Consider the following 19709-nt stretch of genomic DNA (forward strand, 5'->3'; position numbering starts at 1 on the left):
CAAGAGTTTTTAGAAAGTGTAAGAGAAGGACAGGACAGACTCTTCTCCTTACAACCATTACTCTTAAGCAGTGACCGCGTGCTTTGCCAACCTCTATGAGTGTGTCCATGTGAATGAAAGTGACTGAGAAGGAGGGAAATGGCTTTGCTCATTGGCGTGGCCTTTCACCTTTGCTCCTGGCTGCTGCTGCGGTCTGTTTCATGTAGGAGACCAATAACACCAATATTATTTATTACCATGTACTTAATTATAAGGTCAACTCGAGCTCCAATTTTTATGCTAGCTCGCTGCACCTTTCATTTAACTTTACTTGTTTTGAATACTCTAAATAAGTAATTTAATGTCCTCTTAAATATTTATAATTTTTAATATTAAAAAATATATAGGCAACAAAGTTATACTACTATGTGTTAAGTATATACTTTCTTCGTTTTCTTTTATAAGGAAAAAAACACATTCCTTTTGTTTTCTTTATAAGCAAAATTTGACTACTTTTTATTTCATTTAATAAGATTATGTTTAAAATACTTTTTATTTAATAGAGAATTTATATTTAATATCAAGTTTTAACGAAAGATAGTTTAAGAAAAATGTATTTTTAATTGGAAACGACAGTTTAATTAAGCTAACTATTTTTTTTAATAAGAAGTGTGAAATCAATTTTTTTGGCTTATAACACTACTAGAAAATCATGAGTTAGCCACCAAATTTAGAGACCGAAAGTATCAATCAGAAACTGCAACCGATTTAGTCATTAATAACATAAATTGTCATTTACACAACTCAACAATTCATTTTGCGACTAAAGCAGTGGTGACCCAAGTAGGTGCAAATTCGGTCACAAAGGAAGTACCCATTAGCTTTCAACATAGTATATACCTAACACTGTTTCTATTTACAATTAATAGTGTGTAACTATATGTGAAGCAAGTAGAGTTAACAAAATGGGTCAATTTGCTCCATTTTAACCTATCCTACCACCACTCTACCAAAAATGACTTGAGGCATGTTGGCATGTGCTTTGGATAAGTGAGTTGGAGGATATATATATAACCCCCCTCACTTATGGGTGAGTTGGAGGATTAGTCCGCTTAAAATTTAAAAAATGAAAAAAAGAAAATTAAAGTCTACTAACACACAATAGTTTATAGTTACATTACTATAAAATATTGAAGTTACAGTACAACACTCAAAAAAATATTGAATTAACCACTGTCATTACTAACATGCTTAAAGCATTTACATTGTATGGTTGTTTATCTTAAAGAATAAACTATGTTTTTTTCTTTATAAAATTGGAAATGACATATTTTTGTCCCTACAAAAAATTTGTGCATTTTTAATTCTTTTAAAATTAAAATATCCTACTTTGGTTAAGAATTAGGTCAGTTAAAGTTAAACCTACGTATTTAATTAATGTTCACTTAAGAACTAGATACATGTAAAATTAAATTTACATTCATTTAACATGTAGGTCCGATTTTAATTGATCCTAACTCAATCAAATTATGATATATTTTAATTTTATGAGAACTAAAAAGGTAAAAAAAATTGTATAAGAATAAAAATTGAACTTTTTTTAATTTTATAAAGACAAAAATATATTTTAGTCTATCTTATAATAAATTAGTGGAACCCAATGGTACTATATATATATATATATATATATATATATATATATATATATATATATATATATATATATATATATATATATATATATATATATATATATTAAAGCAATGGGACATATATAAGAGTGTCACGTCAAATGCTCCAATGATTATTTTTGTTAAGCAACACATCTTATTTTGAAGTACCTCACGTAAGCAACCATGTTCTAGATGCTCTTAATGTGGTTATAATACATTTAATGTAATGAAAACTTTACATAACAACGTCAACAATGCATAGTTGCTTAAATAGGTTATTTGTCTTAATTTTTTGTCCTATAATATCATATAAATTTGAGAATTTTATACAAAAATTTACTTTAATACTAAAGTTGATAAAGTGAGTGTTTAACTTAGTTTTTCTCTTTTTTCTGTCGATTTTTGGCTTAGAAAATACTTTTTTATTGATAAAAAATAGTTAAGGTAACATTGCTTATATAAAGAATGAGGCTTGTATAAGAAACGACATGTTAATGATCCAACAACAAAAATTGTTAAATGACGCATCTTATTTTTAACAAGTCACATAAATAATTATGTTGTAAATGTTCTAAGAAATCCAAATATATAGTCTAATAAAAAAATTATTCAAAATATGTTTCACATTACATTTCCATGATTCCAAACTTCAAATTATATGTAGCCCAAAAAAATAAAAATAAAAACACTTCAAATGCACTCATCCAAGAGTTAGCATACACAAATACTTATTACACACTATATATTTTTTATGTGTATATCAATTAATATGAAATTATTTTAGTTTAATTAATAATTTTGAGTGTGACCCCGTCCTATATTTGAATTAATATTAGATATTTGAAGAGTAATTAAATTCATTGGCTATCGGCTATAATGATCTTACATCATTTAAACTAAATCGTCTCTCATAAAATAAACTTATGGTCTATAAAAGTAAAAATAAAAAATAAAAAATTACACCTATGAAAACATTACTGTAACAAAAGACCTCCTAAATAAAATGAGTAATAAATTTCCTTAATTGCGACCAACCCTCAAGTCGAGATGCATTCAGTGTCGTAATGTATTAATCGTCATCTAAAAGATGATTAGTTGATTCATTTACCAAGAAAAACAATTACATACTGATACTGTATAAAAATGACACACCCCACAATCATATAAAAAGGACAAGAAGAACAATAATGGATGCGGTCCAAATCAAGCGGCACGCAATTGCAAAAAGAGTAAGCAAAGCTTATAGATGTTCAGTATGGAACAAGCTACTGAACTACCTAAGCTACCCAACAGGCAACAGTAATCACATTTCTCAGACGTTTCATTGAATTTGAAACTAAGCCTCTATGTTGCATTTTTGTTGGATAGTATTGAATTGCTAAAGCCATTAAGCCAATTTCATTAGCATACAATCACAGAAGAACTATAGTCAAATAGATAATATAAAAGGACCATCTCGAATAATTTTCAAAATAAATAATTTTGATATATATATATATATATATATATATATATATATATATATATATATATATATATAAGATCTACATTATATGAAATAGACCAGACTCCATGGTAAGTCTTCTAACTAATGTTACATTCTTATGTAGCTAGAGCTGTTCTACGTGAACAATTATGGTTAGATAGGGACATGACAGAATTAACATCCGCTGGCATCGTATATATATAATTATTTGAGTGACATATATGCTTTTGTTGTCCCTTTCAAGTTACATGTGCATCCAAAAAAATGTGCCATTAACAATTACGCTGGAATCTTTTTAATTGTGCGTGCCTATCCTTTTGCAAATTGTATAACCCTCAGAAAAGTTAATAAACTACGAAAGTAAACTCATTAGATAAAAATTACCTCATTTATATGTACTATTTTGATTATATTACTAATTAATAAAGTCATCTTTCCGTGATCTTGGGCCTGTTAATGGTGGAAAATCAGTTGCTTGACAGACGAGGCAACTCGGGTATTGCTAAAAATAATTCATGCGTTTCTTTTCTTACTTAAAGGGTGACAGGACCAAGTATGCAAAAGAGGATATTAACTCATTGCAAGATTATCAAAGATTTTGCTGGCTGCCTTGTTATATATCTTTAAAAGGTAGGTTGAGGCTTGAGAGCTTACAAAAAATGTTAAAACACCATGAAATCTGAGATAACTAAAACAGCAACATTTAAGGTAGTTTGTAAACACAGCAAATGTTCAACTAGTTGAATACCCACTAAAAAAGGTTAGTTGCTGAAAATTCAAGTTCGACACCTCTACATCATATTGGTGAAGGGAGTCAAGGGAAGGCTGAACCAGTTGCGTCTGCAACACGGCCATGGCCACCGTCAAGAAGGGAAAGCCTGATCTCCGTAAGGTGTTGCCTGTTGTCATCGTCCTTCAGCACAGGCCATGGCACAGAAAGGATGGCGTTTTACATGCATTTCGAAGATTATGTTGGGTCACAGTGAATCCCAAGGGTGAAATGAAAGGATCTACTATCACTGGTCCAATTGGGAAGGAGTGTGCTAATCTCTGGCCGAGGATTGCAAGAGTTGCCAATGCTATTGTTTAGGTTGGGTTTCTACTCTGGCGTTTGTAATGTTCCTGCTTCTTGAAGTTCTTTCTGATATTGTTTTAGGTTGACGTAAAAAAAAAAAAAAGATATTGTTTTAGGTTGAATCCCAGACAACATGGCACAGATAGTTTGTTTTGTCTTTGTTTGACTTCTCGGTGAGAAGTGTTTTGATGAGATTAATTGATAGTTTATAAGAGGTGTTTTCTGGTTTAAAAAATGACGATGATGGCTATTAGTATTTGGGTTAATTTGGCTTACTTGAAAAAGTTTGGGCAGATGGCTAGATCACCTCGTCACCATGCCAAGACATGATATGATATCAGGTATCAACAAACAACTCTTCCAAAATAATAAAGCTCTTATTCAAGACTCGTGAATAGTTTTATTTTATGGCTAACACCTCCCACACAAGAGCCGAGTCTGAAACATGGACATTGTATAGGCCCGCCCCATCTTAAATTCAAACTTCTACTAAGAAGAATAGACGCGACAGAGAATTTGATACCACCAAATTATAAACAAAATTTGTGAAAAGCTAATAAAGCTCTTAGGTGAAGGCACGATTTTATAGCTCTAACAAAAATAAAGCTTTAAACAAAATATGGATTTCATTTCCAAGATGAGTAAGCTGCATGCTCCGTCTAGTTGCCCTGAAGAAATTTTGAAATGATAATCAAAAGCTTCACTACTAATCAAAATAAGCAGGGAAAATTTTGGGAGAAATTATTCAATTTAACCATTATCAAGTCATTGAATCAATTTACTTTTTGATCCCACATTCAAAAATAAGTAAACAATAGTTAAATTTAACTCCAGACAGCAACAATTTATTGATATAAAATGTTTACACACCTCTTTAAATTTGGATGGTCGTTACAGGTATGTGATAAAGACTATTCAGACCTTTCCATTGACAAAATACAGACAGTTGACAGGGCCAATAATGTCATCCCACAATAGCACAAACCTGGCCATAAGCAGTCAAAGATAGTTTCAAACAGAGTTAAGATGGCACGTGTATACTACTATCAGTGCACTATAGTTATAAGATCAAGTAGCAGAATCCAAGCACCGTAAGAATGATTTCTATTTCTTTTTCTTTTTTCTATACTAAAAGAATATATAATCCTAATAAGAATGGTATTACACTAGTGCAGAAACACAACTAGTACCTCAAAATGGGACAGTTTTCTTTCTAATATGATAGCAGGTGCATACTACAAGTAGTGCACTGTAGTTTTCTTTCTTTTGTGTTCATTTAGACCGGATTATTAATCTGGATAGCAGAGCAGAGCCACCAACTCAAAAACACTATAGTGGAAAGCAGATAGTAGGATGACCACTACACTGAAGATAATGGGGAAAAGGTAATTTATACCACACATATGAAATGATGGAGAAAAAAATTAAAGACATCATTATTAATAATCAAAAGTAATAATCTATACACAATCACCACCAATATAAGGCATATTTAACAAGTCAACAACAACAAGAGACTAATGCAGAGGATCAGGTGCTCCGCTGGGCACCTGGGCTGGATGTGACTGAGATGACGCCTTGACTGCACCAAAGAGAATGAACAGAGGTTGTCTCACAGAAGAAGAAACAGAAAAAAGGACGGAATTGTTGAAGAGAGGAAATTGCTGCAAGAAATGGGCATAGTGCCAGTATGAACTATGAACCGAAGGAGGCACAGACTCAACAGAGGTTAAAGAGCTGCCAGATAACATTGAGCTGCTGAAGAAGCAAGGCTTTCACCAGAAGACGCATCAGCAGCCAATGTTGGAAGATGCAAACAGTGCAACATAGTGCATCCTTCTTCGAAGAATGAAGGGTGCTTCAAACCCTATTATCATTCTGATGGGAGAAAATTATGAAATTTCATAAACTATCTCTAAATCAGAACAAAAGGAACGCCAAGCAGGAATTCAAATGGAATGTTAAACATAGTGGCTATGAGCCTATGAGGCCATCATTCAGGCTGCTATCACCACCCAAAAAAAACAAAATCCAGCACCTCTTCCATCATTTCAGGCTGCACAAAGGACCATTCAAATCCCCTCCTAAAAAAACATTATTTTCCTATGAGATTTCTTGAACTAACTCTTCCAATCTTCCCAAAATTTGATTTTTGTTGTTGCTCTAGCCCTGTTTGGGGAGCAATACACTTGCAGAGATCTTGCTCATGTAACAGAGCTTTCTTCTTGAATTTCATTTATCTTCTAACATGTACTTTCCCAAACGGAGTTTGTTGCTAACAAAGGATGATACTTAAAGCGTAAAGGACTAGCATTGGAAAAATCATATTGTTAATCCATGTCACAAAATATATTGAAATCTAAGAAGAAGAAAAAAGTTGGTATTAAGTTGAACAACTCCATAACCCAAACACTAGGTCATGGAATGGTGCCTCAGAGAGATCGTGGAGGCTATATAATTCTCAGGTCTGATTATTAAACCATACAGCTTCTGATTAACCTAATAGCTTCTAAATTTTAATCTCGCAAACACAAAAACCCTAAGAAACAGAAATGGGGAGGGGGGAAGAAAGTTGACCTGTCAGTCACTGGTATCCGCCACCGCGAGCGTTAATGTCCTCCTCGACGATGGAGTTGAGATAAACGGGAGGGAAGTCGGAGAAGGCGAAGGTCTGCTCCTTCATGAGCTTTTCGACATCGGGATTCTTCAAAACGGTGCGTCGGATGGGAGGGCGGTTGCGGCGCTGGTCGCGGGTGAAGTACTTGATGTCGTAGACGGTCTCCGGGAGGGAGTTGGGGATGATGGGCTTCTCCTTGACGGTGGCGGGGCAGCTGAGGCGGTACTCCACGGCCAAGGGTAATGCGGATTTGTACTCGGGGCCCGCGCACGGGCCCGTGATCTCCCATGGCTTCTTCATGAACCGCTTCAGGGTCTGCATCACAGAATTCGACGCCGATTTCGCCATACCAACTGGGTTTTTTTCTTTCTCAAATCAAGGAACCATTTACTATTTATGAGTTTAGCTAAAATAAAGTTAAATGAAAATGAAACAATACAATTTGTGAAATAAACTTATGGAAAGTTTGGTACGTGAAAAAAAAATTCATTTCTGAAAATATGAAGTCTAGAAATCATGTTTTTTAACAATAAGTAAACTTTGTTTGGTTGGTCTAGGAATCAAAAAATTATCTACTAATTTTACCATATTAAATAATTAAATAAAAAAAGATGATATTTTTACTGTAATTAAAAAAATTAATTGAGAAAGTAAGATGTTCACCTTTGCTGTGAGAAATTTTTAAGGAGAGACTGATTAGAAAACATTCATGAAAAAACATCATTTCTCACGATGTTATTTTTTAAAAACTGATATAAACATGAAAAATTAAGTTTTCTAACCTATGATTACTGAAAAACTAAAAAAATTTCCTATATGAGATGCTCCCTATCACAAAGGAAAATAAAAAAAATATATACATATAAATAACAGAATGTAGAAAATGAAATAAATAAAAATAAGAAAGAGATAAAAAATGAGAATCCATCTTTCCCAAATTTTGTCAAAGCACTCTTGTTAATGTTAAGAAAAGTGAAAGAAAGTGAAAAAAAACCCATCAGTATTATTAAAATTAGATCAGTCAAGATACTAATGAGTCATTAGTTGAACATGTGGGTTATTAGTTGAATTAGTATAACTAACATAAATATTGAAATCTTATATATTATTGTTTGTATACAAATTACTATTCAATGTTGGCGTTATAGTGGCTAGCACGTCCTAAGTGCCGTTGAGGACCAGTATTCGAACCTTAGTATTGTGATATAGTCTTTATATTATTTTAATTAAAGCTAATGGCCATGATATGACCACACATCACTAAACAGTTGCAGTATTGGTCTATGCAGAACACAGTCCAGCCTCTGCTGATGCTCCTCGAATGTTATTACCTTGAATGTTCCTTCCTATTAATGATGGAAAATAAAATAATTAAAAGCAAAGAAAATAAAAGAAAAAAATGGGAGATAAGAGCTACAACTCCTTTATATTAATTAATTTATTTTTATCATGTGGATACGAATTATGACCTAGTTACTGTATTGTAAGAATATAGGTTGAACAGGACCTTATTATAAAAGGGCATTAGTTGCAACACTTTTATAAAATGGAATATTATTATAGAATTTTTTCCAAAACCTCTAAAAATATTTTCATATTGTCTATCTAGCTTAAATTTGGCTAAGTTTCTAACGATTGAAATATAGGATGACAAAATGGATTGATTTATTCCGTTCATTCCATCACTAACGAATTGATTTGTCCTATCTTATATTTCATATATAAGTTTAAAATGTCAATCTATCTTTTTTTTGTCATGTTCATCCACCAAAAATAAAATATTAAAAATAATAATAATAAATATACTTTAATTAATTTTATCTTTTATAAACATTAACTAATAAATACTTACTAAAATTGAATGTATTGTCTTAAATTTTGAATAATAATTTATTTAGATAAAAAAAATTAATTAAAATTAACAAATATATGTATAAAATATCAAAATAACTATTAATTCTTTTAAATTGATTGTTAAATTAATCCGTCTTATTTTCTCTTAATCTGTTTTTTAAAAAGGTCAAAATGAAACGATTGATGTGAGTTAATAGTTTAAAAATCCTAATTAAACTTGTCAAAATGAATTGATCCGACATGTTCAACTCATTTTTACCACTCTAATGAAATAAAAATATGAGATATAATAAGATTTCTACTGGTTTAACTTTTTAATAACCACCTATTCTCCTTCATCCTCTTTATCATCCATGTAAGTGTTCTTATATTCACCCTCAACGTCACTAACCTCTTGATCATTGATCAATGGATTTTTTTAAATTGAAATTTGTTTAATGTATGCTTTTAATATTGTGAACGATGATACTCTTTTCTTTAATTCTTTTTTTTTTTTACCTTTTTCCCATTAAATCTACAATCTACATACGAGCATTACTACATCTTAAACACAAAGGATTTTTTATTCTCTGCTTTGCGACAACAACAGTGGAAAAGCAAGAATATAAATAACGATGAAATTGGGGTATCACATTGACCCTTTCTTAATGTTGTTATCTTTGTCACCAAAATTAGGTAATCAAACAATTTGTTGCATCCTTAGTGATAATTAATATGTTTCACCTCTTTTACTCTCCAATTAACATTTTTTAAGGTTTGGAAATTAACACTTTGTTAAAAAATTTAATAATAAATTATATTAGATAAAAATGAAAATGAATAATGTTAACTGTAGTTTCTTAAGTGTTTTCGTATTAAAGACAAAAAAAAAGTGTTTTCATATTATTTTTTATGAATATTAAATTTTTGTTTTTATAATCCGTATAATAAAAGTCAATATTTAAAGTTGAAATTAATTATTGAGACAAAAGTATAATTTTAATTATAAAGTGATACTAAAAGTCAATTTTATCCAAATGAAATTAAGGAGCAGTTCACGTAAGATTATTGATTAGCATGCTTCATTTTTATTCCAGAGAGTATTTCTAATGGACTTAATTTAAGTAATTTATTTTAAGTTTTTTTTATCTTATTAATTGATCCGTATAATATCATATCATAATTTATCCATTTATTTATATTTTATTCTAATGATATAATCTTAAATTATTTTCTTAAATAATAATAAAATATTTTTTTATTCATAAACTTAACTTTAAGTCATTCAATATGACACATAATTATCTCTAATGGTAAAAAGAGAAAAGAAAAGAAAGTAACAGTATCTAAAAATAAATAACTTAACGGGTCTGGAGACACTCTAATGAACATCAAAATGTAAGTTGCAAGCATCCCTGCATCATTTGTGCTATAAATACGCACGCACTACGTCACTACCTTAGTTATAATTTCAATCCAAACAAGCCTTAGCTAAGTCAAGACCCATTTTGGTTATATTATATTAGTATAATTGTGCTCGATGGTCAAGGCAAAATTCAAAACAGTGCTTTCATTATATTATTAATTATTAATAATACCTGTAATAACACTCCAAGAGCAAATGCTGGGCTACCTATCATATCATATAAAAATTAAAGTTATTACTTAATACGCGTCAACCACTCATAGAAAATGCAACGAGAGTGACAAGAAATCAAATTTTCGACTTCACATTTGCTCCTCACATGAATAAAAAATATGAATTTAATTTAAATGCATAGAGAAAGGTCTCCTGGAATTATGAAATATGAGTTTGATTAATCTTATTTTTTAAAAATAAATAATTTAAGTTTAGAAGCTAAATTAGATTATTACTATTATTATTATTGTTAACTAGTGAAAAGTTAGACACTATCATATTTTATACTTGTATTTTTATTATTTGGGTAAAATGTAAAGTTTGATTTTTAATAGTTTTTATCTCGAATAAAAAAATTACTGTGAGTTCATTATTTTTATGTGAGTTTAACATGATGCATGAATCAAAAATAAAATAATGAGTAATTTTTAATAGGCAGAATATATTGAGTGTTTTGAGGAGCTGATAAAATAATGTAACAAAAATAATTCAAAATCTTACACTATTTTCCTATTAATCCTCTTACTCTATAAATATTAAATGTCTTTTACATTATCAATATATTACATGTACTATTTTTTTTATTTAAAACTTTATTTATAAAATAGGAAGAGGATTTATAAGTGGATTAATAAGAAGATATAGTATTATTCATATAACAAATTAAGAATGTCAATAACATTTGCTACACACTGTTTATTATTAATTAAAGTTTGTTAAAGATTATAAAATTACCCGAATCTCAATCCTTATTTAACGAACCTTATTTATGATTTTGTAGTTTTTTAGTTATATTTATACTTTTTTGGGGTACATGTATGATTTTGTAGTTTATATTAAATTTTAACCAATAAAAGTGACTGACTGTATTGAGAGAAGTATTTATACACCAAATATAGTAGATAATAAAACGTGGGAAAGGCATCTTAGAAAAAAAGGAAAAAGCAACAGCGGGAGTCATCATCATCTCTTGTGAATTGTGATCTCCGAATCCGAACACAACACAAAATAAGCTTCAGAATCTTTACTCTCTCTCACTTCCCACGCCCTTCAAGGACTCTGTCCTGTTCGATCTCTCACTCTCTCTCTCTTCGTAAATCGTGTGTCTTCCACCAATCAGGTACGCACGTGGGTGTTCTCATCAACTCCTTCCTCGTAGTAATTGTCGGATACTCTAGTTTTTCAGTTATGCTTTTGTTTAGCACTAGCAATAGCAGCTTGCTTGCTACCTGATCTGTCAATACTGCGTCGTTTAGGTCCAAGGATGTACGCTATTTTGTTGTTCCAGCCTTTTCCCACTTTTTTAAATTCTCAGTTTCGCATGGTTCTGATGTAGACTTTGATTTTGTTTAGGGTTTTTACTAGGACTTTATAATTCTCATGATTTGTGGGGTTTTCCACTTCTAAATTGTGTATAATTGCTTTGCTGATCCAATGTTCCATGTTTCTGGATTAGGATCATGATTTTACTGTTCTCTAGTGGCTTGATTAGGGTGTTATATTACGTAAGCACTTATATACTGTTATAAATTTACACTAAAGTCCTCACACTTGATACTTAGTAAATGTGAAGTTTCATCTCTGCACCCTACATTTGTGTTTTCCACTCTATTTGTAGGTTCTGATCTGACTCTTCGCAATTGCTTTCACACTAAATTATGATTTCAACACACCGAGTGTCTTTTTGGATTGGTTTATTTTGAGATTTTTTTGCAGCTTTTTAAGAGAGTTTTTTTTACACTATTTTTTTAAAAGGATTTTGTTTGGTCCTTTTTTTATGACATATATGTTATGCAAATTCTTTGGTTAATTTGAGATGGGAGTGGGGCATAGCAGGGCAAGCTGAAATATTTCTCATGCTTTCCACAAACAAGATTTATCCGTCGTTAATGATTTTTTCAGCTTTACATTAATGTAAATTTAAAATTGCAGATGGCAATGCCGGAAACAATCCCTCCCACTACTCCCAGTGCTCAAGTTGTCGGCAACGCCTTTGTGGAGCAATATTATCACATTCTGCACCAATCCCCAGAATTGGTGCACAGATTTTATCAGGATTCAAGTTTCTTAACCAGATCAGACAGCAATGGTGTGATGACAACTGTGACAACTGTACAAGTAAGTCTCTAATCTACCAGGTTATGCATGTGTAGTTCACTTCTTTGATTATAATAACGTACGTCGTTTACATCCAACAGCATCTAGAATAGTTATCCAAATAAACATTTTAGAAATTGTGAAAGATATGAAGAGACAGAATGCAATGGAATCGCTATGAACTCTTTGGAAGTAGATATCGTAACCATTTTGAAAATAGTTATTTTCAACATATCACATATTATGCATTTTGTCTTGGCATTATTTATAAATTATAAATCAGGTCCCTATTTAGCTACATAATGACTGAAATTAAAAAATTGCATCTATCAAACAGAAACCACCAAATGACTTGAATTGTGGTTCAACTGTTATGGATTTGTAGCTTTGGATTTAAGATTATTGAACTGATGACTGTGTCCTTATATTAATCAATTTACTTTCTGTCCTAGTATCGTGATATTTAGGCTAGGTTTATCTATACTTCATAGTTCTTCCTCAAAATGCAATTTAGTCATTATCTAGCTTTGCAGTATGGATTCTTTACAATTTGTCTATGCTAGATGATAACTACCATACCAGCCCATCTTGAGTTGAGTCTTGTTACCTGTTTCAATCATATTGAAAGAGCAATAACTAAACATCCATTTATCGATTATATGAACAGTTCTGTCATTTGGCTAAACTTATTGGTCTCTTAACATATTTAGCTTAACAATTGCTGAGAGTGTTTTGCCCTCTCCAACAACAACAATCTACAACAACCAAGTCTTTTTCTACCAGGTGAAGTTGGCTACTTGGATCAAACAACGTCGTAAAGTTGTATTGTGAACCATGTCTTAGGCAAACCATTAACCACTAAATCCTTAATTGTTTGGATATAATTTCTCCTGATCTCCCTCTACCTCTAGTGATAGGACTACCATCCATCTAATCTACTCTATTAATTGGGGTGTGTACCATACCACTTTTCTTCATACATCCCTAATCCACCTAAGGCAAAATTCATTCTTTTCGGTATACATAGCTAAATACTATTGTGATGTGATAACATGCTTACTCCCTTGCTAAATACATTTGTCACACAATATGTCTAGTTTGTGTTTGACATTTGTACTCCCTTGGAAGCTTCCTACTAATGGTTTGGTTTCTGAAGAATTTCCTTACCTGACTGTTGGATCAGGAAATCCATGAAAAGATTATTTCCCTGAAATATGAAGATTATACAGCAGAAATAAAAACTGCAGATGCTCAGGAGTCACATAAGGGAGGTGTGATAGTTTTAGTAACTGGATGCTTAACTGGGAAGGATAATGTGAGAAGGAAGTTCTCACAGACATTCTTTCTGGCTCCACAAGAAAAAGGATATTATGTCTTAAATGACGTCTTTAGGTTCATTGAGGAGAATGACACACCTCAGTTAAATTCTTCCACAGTAAGTGTCATCAATGAAAATGCTGAGGCAGTGCACGAGCCAGAATCAGGTTAGCATGATTTTTCTCCACACACACACACACACACAACAGTTATTTGTTTTACTTAAACCTCAATTCATAATTGCTTCTTCCATGTTTCTAGAGGATCTGCATGCTCTCAAACATCTTGTGGAAGACACTGCAACTTTGGCAGAGGGTGAGAACCTTAATAATGGTGCTGAAGTTTATCATCCTCAGGATGAGGAAGAAGGATCAGTTATTGATGAAGAGGTTGCTGAACCCCCTACTGATTTAAGTCAGAATGATATTGTTACTGTTGATGATTCAACTTCTGCTGTCCCGGATGATGCACCAAGGAGATCATATGCAGCCATTGTGAGTTTGTCCTTATATATATATATATATATTCTTGCCTTGTGCTACTCTTCTGCTCCTTTACATTCATTAAATTAATGATTTTCATTTACATGAAGGTAATGAAAAGTCATGTAGCATCTGGTCATGTCTATGTTCCCAGCCGAGCTGCAAGAATAGCATATGCTAAATCCAGTGAACAATTGCCTACTACTGCCAATGCCAAATCAACTCCTGCGCCTGAGGCATTAGCTCCTAGTAGTGATAATGCATCTGGGAGCAGTGATGTTCATGAAGAAGGTATACATTAGTGCTCATTGACATGATTGACAGCCATTTTCTTTTTCAGACCAGTCAACTGTGATCTAGACACGTTTTTCCCCTTGGCTTGTTTCATCTAAAAATGACTTGTGAGCAGAAGAGATCAAAACAAATACATTAAAGAAAAGGAGGAAAAATGGTTGATAGAATTTATAATATACTGGTGCATTAAATTCTAGTTTGAAAATCAATTGATTTGTTCTGTACTTTTAACAGCTGAAGGTCACTCCATATACATACGGAACTTGCCATTTAATGCAACAGTTGAACAACTTGAAGAAGTCTTTAAGAAATTCGGTCCTATTAAGCATGGTGGTATCCAAGTTAGAAGTAGCAAGGTCCGTGGATATTACTGTCTGCATTTTCAAATTATCTAAGCATTTTCTGAGGCAAGCTTATGAGCTATATTATATTTTTGGCTTCTTGCAGCACGGATTCTGTTTTGGCTTTGTTGAATTTGAAGAATTGAGTTCCATGCACAGTGCACTTGAGGTACAGGGCAATGTTGAACTGTTGATTTTGTAGTTCTGCACTGTTGTTTGTTTATTTGGTCATGGAGGAAGTGTCTGTTTGTTGATGCCCATAAGATTAAAAGTTTTTATATCTTTTAGAATACTTTTAGTTAATTGGTAGTGGTACAGATTAGCATTAGCTTGTAGCAATGTTGCCTGTAATTCCCAAGGTTCAGCTTCTGATTGGAGCAGTTCTGGGGCTGGAATGTTCAGGAATAGAGTATGTTCTGCATCTTTTGCTCATAAAAAATTGTGCCTGCTTCTAAACTGGAAGGTCTTTCTAGAAATCTGATTAAAGCAATATATGAATGCATTTTGGAAATGGGATTATTTTCTCTGTTTAGTATATAGGTGATCTTGTTAGATGTTTATTGAGGATGTTTGTGTCGTAATAGTTTTGTGAAAGACATAAATGGATCTTATGATTGCAAAGCATTTGAGAAGATATGTCTGTTTAGATTAAGATGCCCAATCACACTTTTATTTGTCATGTCACTGATGTTTCTTTGACAAACTGTCATATTTTGTCTTCTCAAACATCACTGTTTGATATGTTATCCATGACAACTCAAGTTTGGTTTTGGTTGCAGGTACAAGTACTTGACTCAAACTTAGGAAGTTAAGGCTTGTTTTAGCCTGCAGTGTCTTTTTGTTTCTCATTTTTTTTTGGTTTTTGAGTAATCCTGTTTCTATCAGGACCATAAGTTATCCTTAATTGATATGCTCCACTACCGTCTTTTTCTTATAAAACTTTTATTTTAAAAAAATATTTCCTTCCCATTTGTTTCCAGTCATCTCAAGCTGGCTGGGTGCTTGGTATAATGGTAATCTAGAAAATGATTGGGAAACAGTGTTGCAATAAAGTTGCAGTAGCAGCACAGGTGGATGAAACGGCTTGTTTTTTAGAATGCGATAATTGGTTGTGATGTGGCACTAATGGTGACACCAGTACTCAGTAAATAAGTCATTGAGCCGATGTTTGGGTTGGGTGGTTGAGGAGTCAGATGTTGACAAGTTGATTAGGATGGTTACAGCAGCATAATGATAGATAATGATGAGTCGTAGTTGAAGAAGTTTATTGTCATGGTGGGACAGTGATGAAAGTCATGACTAAAATGCCATTGCAGTTAAAATAAGCATAACATGCTGAAGGGGATGAAAGTAGGATGGCTAGTCAGTAATGGTACTCATTCACAAAATTCCGTTTGGTGTTAGGAAGCATTTTGTTTGATTGGAAAATGGATACGCCATTGCCTTAGTATGTTTATTGGGAAATAGAATATGTTTGTCTCTGAAGAAAAATATGCTTCCATTTTCTCGAATAGAAACTTATTAAACAAAAACAAGAAAAACAACTAAGCCCTGTATTACTAGATGGGGTTGCCTATATGGATCAATGGACATCATTGGGCTCTACAAGTCAAATTTTCAATAGGTTTTCCTCTACACCTTTAATTGGGTTATGTTCCATTTAATCCACTTTTCTAACTAAAGCCTCTATTTATAGTGTTCTTCTCACATGATTGTGTGTCCTCTCCACTTCAACTCTTTCTAAAGCCTCTAGTAATAGTGTTCTTCTCACATGATTGTGTGTCCTCTCCACTTCAACTCTCTTTCTGAGACATTCGATCCTAAACTTATCTTCTCTCTGTTGTGTGTCTTCTCCTTGTGATGCATTTTCTCTCTTTTTTTTTATAGGTAAGAAGATGCAGATAATTTGTCATATAATTTGAAAATTATCTACAATGCTGTCATTGCAGTACATAACATATAAGTTCACTATTATTGTTCTGGGCCCTATGAATTTTTGGTGATAGGTTCAAATGACTTTAACCTTGTCTAACTGTGATATGAAACCATGGATTCCATTGGCTTTTTCCAATGTAGAAAATAGAAATAAAATAAGGCAGCATGCACCCCTGATAGGGACTCTGTTGAGGTTTTGAGGAAGTAGCTTTGTACTGTGCTGCCCTTTAACTGTATGTAGACTACTTATATAGATGGGACCAAGTAGGATTTGAGCTGTTGTGGATTTGTACTTTAGCTGTTAGATTACTGGTCCAACAATAGATTTTTTGCTTGTCTTTTTAAAGGATATAGAAACCTACAGGTCCAGCATTAAGTATCTGTTTTGCCGTCACTTGCGGTTTGGCAAAGATATTACTTACAATATTCACTTTTTTAAAATAATATAAATAACTAGAGAATTTGTGGGTGTTGAATTCTTATTTGTACCCTGCAGATAGGAACAGTTATCAGGTATTTCACTTAATTTTGAAGCATCTTCATGATATACTTGTCTATTTTATATTAAATCTGTCCATCTTGCTGACACATGGCATCTGTTCATTGTTTGGCTTCTTGCTTCATTGGTATCCATCAATTAGGCAATAATCTCACCTGCAATCACATGATTTCTATTTACCATTCTTACTTTTCACACCAGTGCCCACTACGTAGTATCATTTCTTACTTTTTAGTCTTCTCATTACAATAGGAGGGATAATATTTGCATTTTTTTTTTCTGGTTTTGGTCTTTTTCCTGGCACGGATGCTGATCTAGTATCTTGATAAAACTAATTTCAGGCTTCACCTATCACTGTTGGTGAGCGACAAGCTGTTGTTGAGGAAAAGAGAACTACTACACGAGGTATACTGATATATTTTCATTTTTACTTTTACGTCAAGTTAAACATGATCCATATTTAATGGGGATTAAACCAAGGTTATCAAGTAGATGTTAATTATGCTCTTTTTCTTCTTATTCTAGTCAGCGGTAGTGGGAGAGGGAGGTACTCAGGAAGAGGTGGTTTCCGAAGCGACAGTTTCAGAGCGCGTGGGAAATTTGGCAGTGGACGTGGTTATAGCAGAAATGAATTCAGAAACCAAGGAGAATTCTCAGGGCAACCTAGGAGTTCTCAACGGCCAAATCAAAATGGAGGTGGGCGTGGTGGTGGACGTCAAGGTGTGGGGAACCGTAATTCTACACCATCAGCTTCAGCAGCATGATCATATTGGCTAATTTAAATAAGAAAAAGACAAACAAAACAATACAAAAGAAGCTCGTGGGTTGATTATTTTTTATAGGAAAAGGAAGCCAAACACCTTTTTCTTTTCCCTTTGTTTAGGCACAAGTTCAGGTTCCTGATTGTCATCAGTGCAATCATTCGATGGAAGATTAGTGAGTTCATTAGTACTTGTAGAAGTGTTTTGGATAGTTCATATATTTTTTTTTTCCATTACCAATGCACTTCTCTTCCTTCTTCCATTTTGCTGAGTTATTGAGCTAGATGTGTTCCTGCGATTAAGTTGTTACACGGATCTCTGTTGTGGAAGGTTTATATGTAAATTGGTACTATGTGAATTCTGTTTCCTTTTTTCATAAACTTAATGAAAACTGTCTACGATTTTTACCGATGAGCCTAGGATGAGTGTAAGAGGACTTTGTGCATGTTCTCTTTATTGGTATTAGACTATTAGTTGACATTTTTTCATGATATTTTAGCTTTTTCAACAGGAGAAAGCAAGGGTGTATTTAGCTTTATTTAAAATAGGTTAATTTTTTTAGGTGTTCCGATTCAGATCAAGAGTGAATACACTACTTTACTCGTTCTCACTTCTCAGAGTCAAATTATTCTTTCTGTAAAAAGGGGTTGCAATATTCAATAAAAAATGTTCAAGAGATGATTTCATATAGAAAAAATTAACGAACATTCAAGAGATTTAGTCTCTTGATTGCTGGCTGTGGGGAATAAAAACATAATTATGTTATTAAATACTATAAGAAAACAGATTTTTGCTTTAAATTAAAGTTTATATATACAATTTTTTTTATATATAAAAAGGAAGGAGGTTGAATTGATTCACACTTGACCTACCAAAATTTGTCCAAGTTGTTGTGACGAACTCCAAATAGCAGCAAATAAGCAAACGCTAGAATCCTCACATAACAAGAATTACTATATGGTACTTAGGGAGGAACTGAGTATTATTAAAATGAGTTCCTATAATTGCACAGCTTTACCTTTTTTTTTTTTTTTACTGAAACAAGCTTTACTTTTAGTGTATGTACTTAAAATAATCTAGTTTAGTGTTTACACATACCATTTATAAATCCTTAGTCTTTATATGTACCATTTTTTAATCCCATTTAATATATATCATTTAACATATAGCCACTAAAAACTAAGATGGATTAAAATAGTATGTATAAAGACTATAAAAGAAAATTTTTATGTATAAGAATTAAAAGATAAAATTTATATAAATATAGATATGAGTAATTAAACATTAAAATTGTTTTGATTTTTAATGATTCCAAGTTTATTTTAATATCCTAATTTCCTAAATACTTATGTCCGTAATTTTAGTATTTATAATAGTATTTAAATATTTAATCAATTCTTTCATTGGTAAAGACGTTCGTGACTTCATTGAATTGTGATTGAATTGGTATTGAATAAGTATACATATTTTTATACGGCATATCATTTTTAATTGGCATACATGATCATATTATATTTCTTATAAAATTAAAACTAAGAAACTAATTTATAAGTAAACTTGTATATAACTGATTATTAATTGATATGTGATTGTTTTAGATTAATTAGTAATTGTTGAATGAAAATATTTTTAAATGTGTATTGCTTTTCAACGATAATAGTTTTAGAGATTTTTCTTAATA

The 19709-nt window shown here is 32.1% G+C and overlaps 2 protein-coding genes across 4 annotated transcripts; one reads left to right on the forward strand and one right to left on the reverse strand.

Annotated features, from left to right (window-relative positions):
* Positions 1–4571: 4571 nt before the first annotated feature.
* LOC100813454 (uncharacterized) lies at positions 4572–7327 on the reverse strand. 2 transcript variants are annotated; one of them, XR_414153.3, is made up of 3 exons: positions 6791–7300; positions 5084–5198; positions 4572–4881 (listed from the first exon to the last, which is right to left on the reverse strand). XR_414153.3 is itself a non-coding variant. In XM_003524550.4 (2 exons), the coding sequence occupies exon 1, from the start codon at positions 7176–7178 to the stop codon at positions 6798–6800; it is 381 nt and encodes a 126-aa protein (XP_003524598.1). In that variant the 5' UTR covers positions 7179–7327; the 3' UTR covers positions 5032–5198; positions 6791–6797. The 2 variants fall into 2 exon arrangements, 1 of the variants encoding a protein (XP_003524598.1); XM_003524550.4 differs by lacking the exon at positions 4572–4881 and having other exon boundaries at positions 5032–5198; positions 6791–7327.
* A 3875-nt stretch (positions 7328–11202) lies between these two features.
* On the forward strand, positions 11203–18437 carry LOC100816288 (nuclear transport factor 2). Of its 2 annotated transcripts, none has more exons than XM_003524556.5 (9): positions 11203–11422; positions 12235–12420; positions 13583–13883; positions 13978–14210; positions 14309–14489; positions 14727–14848; positions 14940–15002; positions 17609–17672; positions 17793–18437. In XM_003524556.5, exons 2-9 carry the CDS (start codon positions 12235–12237, stop codon positions 18029–18031), a joined length of 1389 nt encoding a protein of 462 aa, XP_003524604.1. In that variant the 5' UTR covers positions 11203–11422; the 3' UTR covers positions 18032–18437. The 2 variants fall into 2 exon arrangements, with proteins under 2 accessions (XP_003524604.1, XP_014630901.1); XM_014775415.3 differs by lacking the exon at positions 11203–11422 and adding an exon at positions 11446–11568.
* The last annotated feature ends 1272 nt before the right edge of the window (positions 18438–19709 follow it).

Source organism: Glycine max, chromosome 5 (genome assembly GCF_000004515.6).
Source record: "Glycine max cultivar Williams 82 chromosome 5, Glycine_max_v4.0, whole genome shotgun sequence".
Classification (NCBI taxonomy): Eukaryota; Viridiplantae; Streptophyta; class Magnoliopsida; order Fabales; family Fabaceae; genus Glycine; species Glycine max.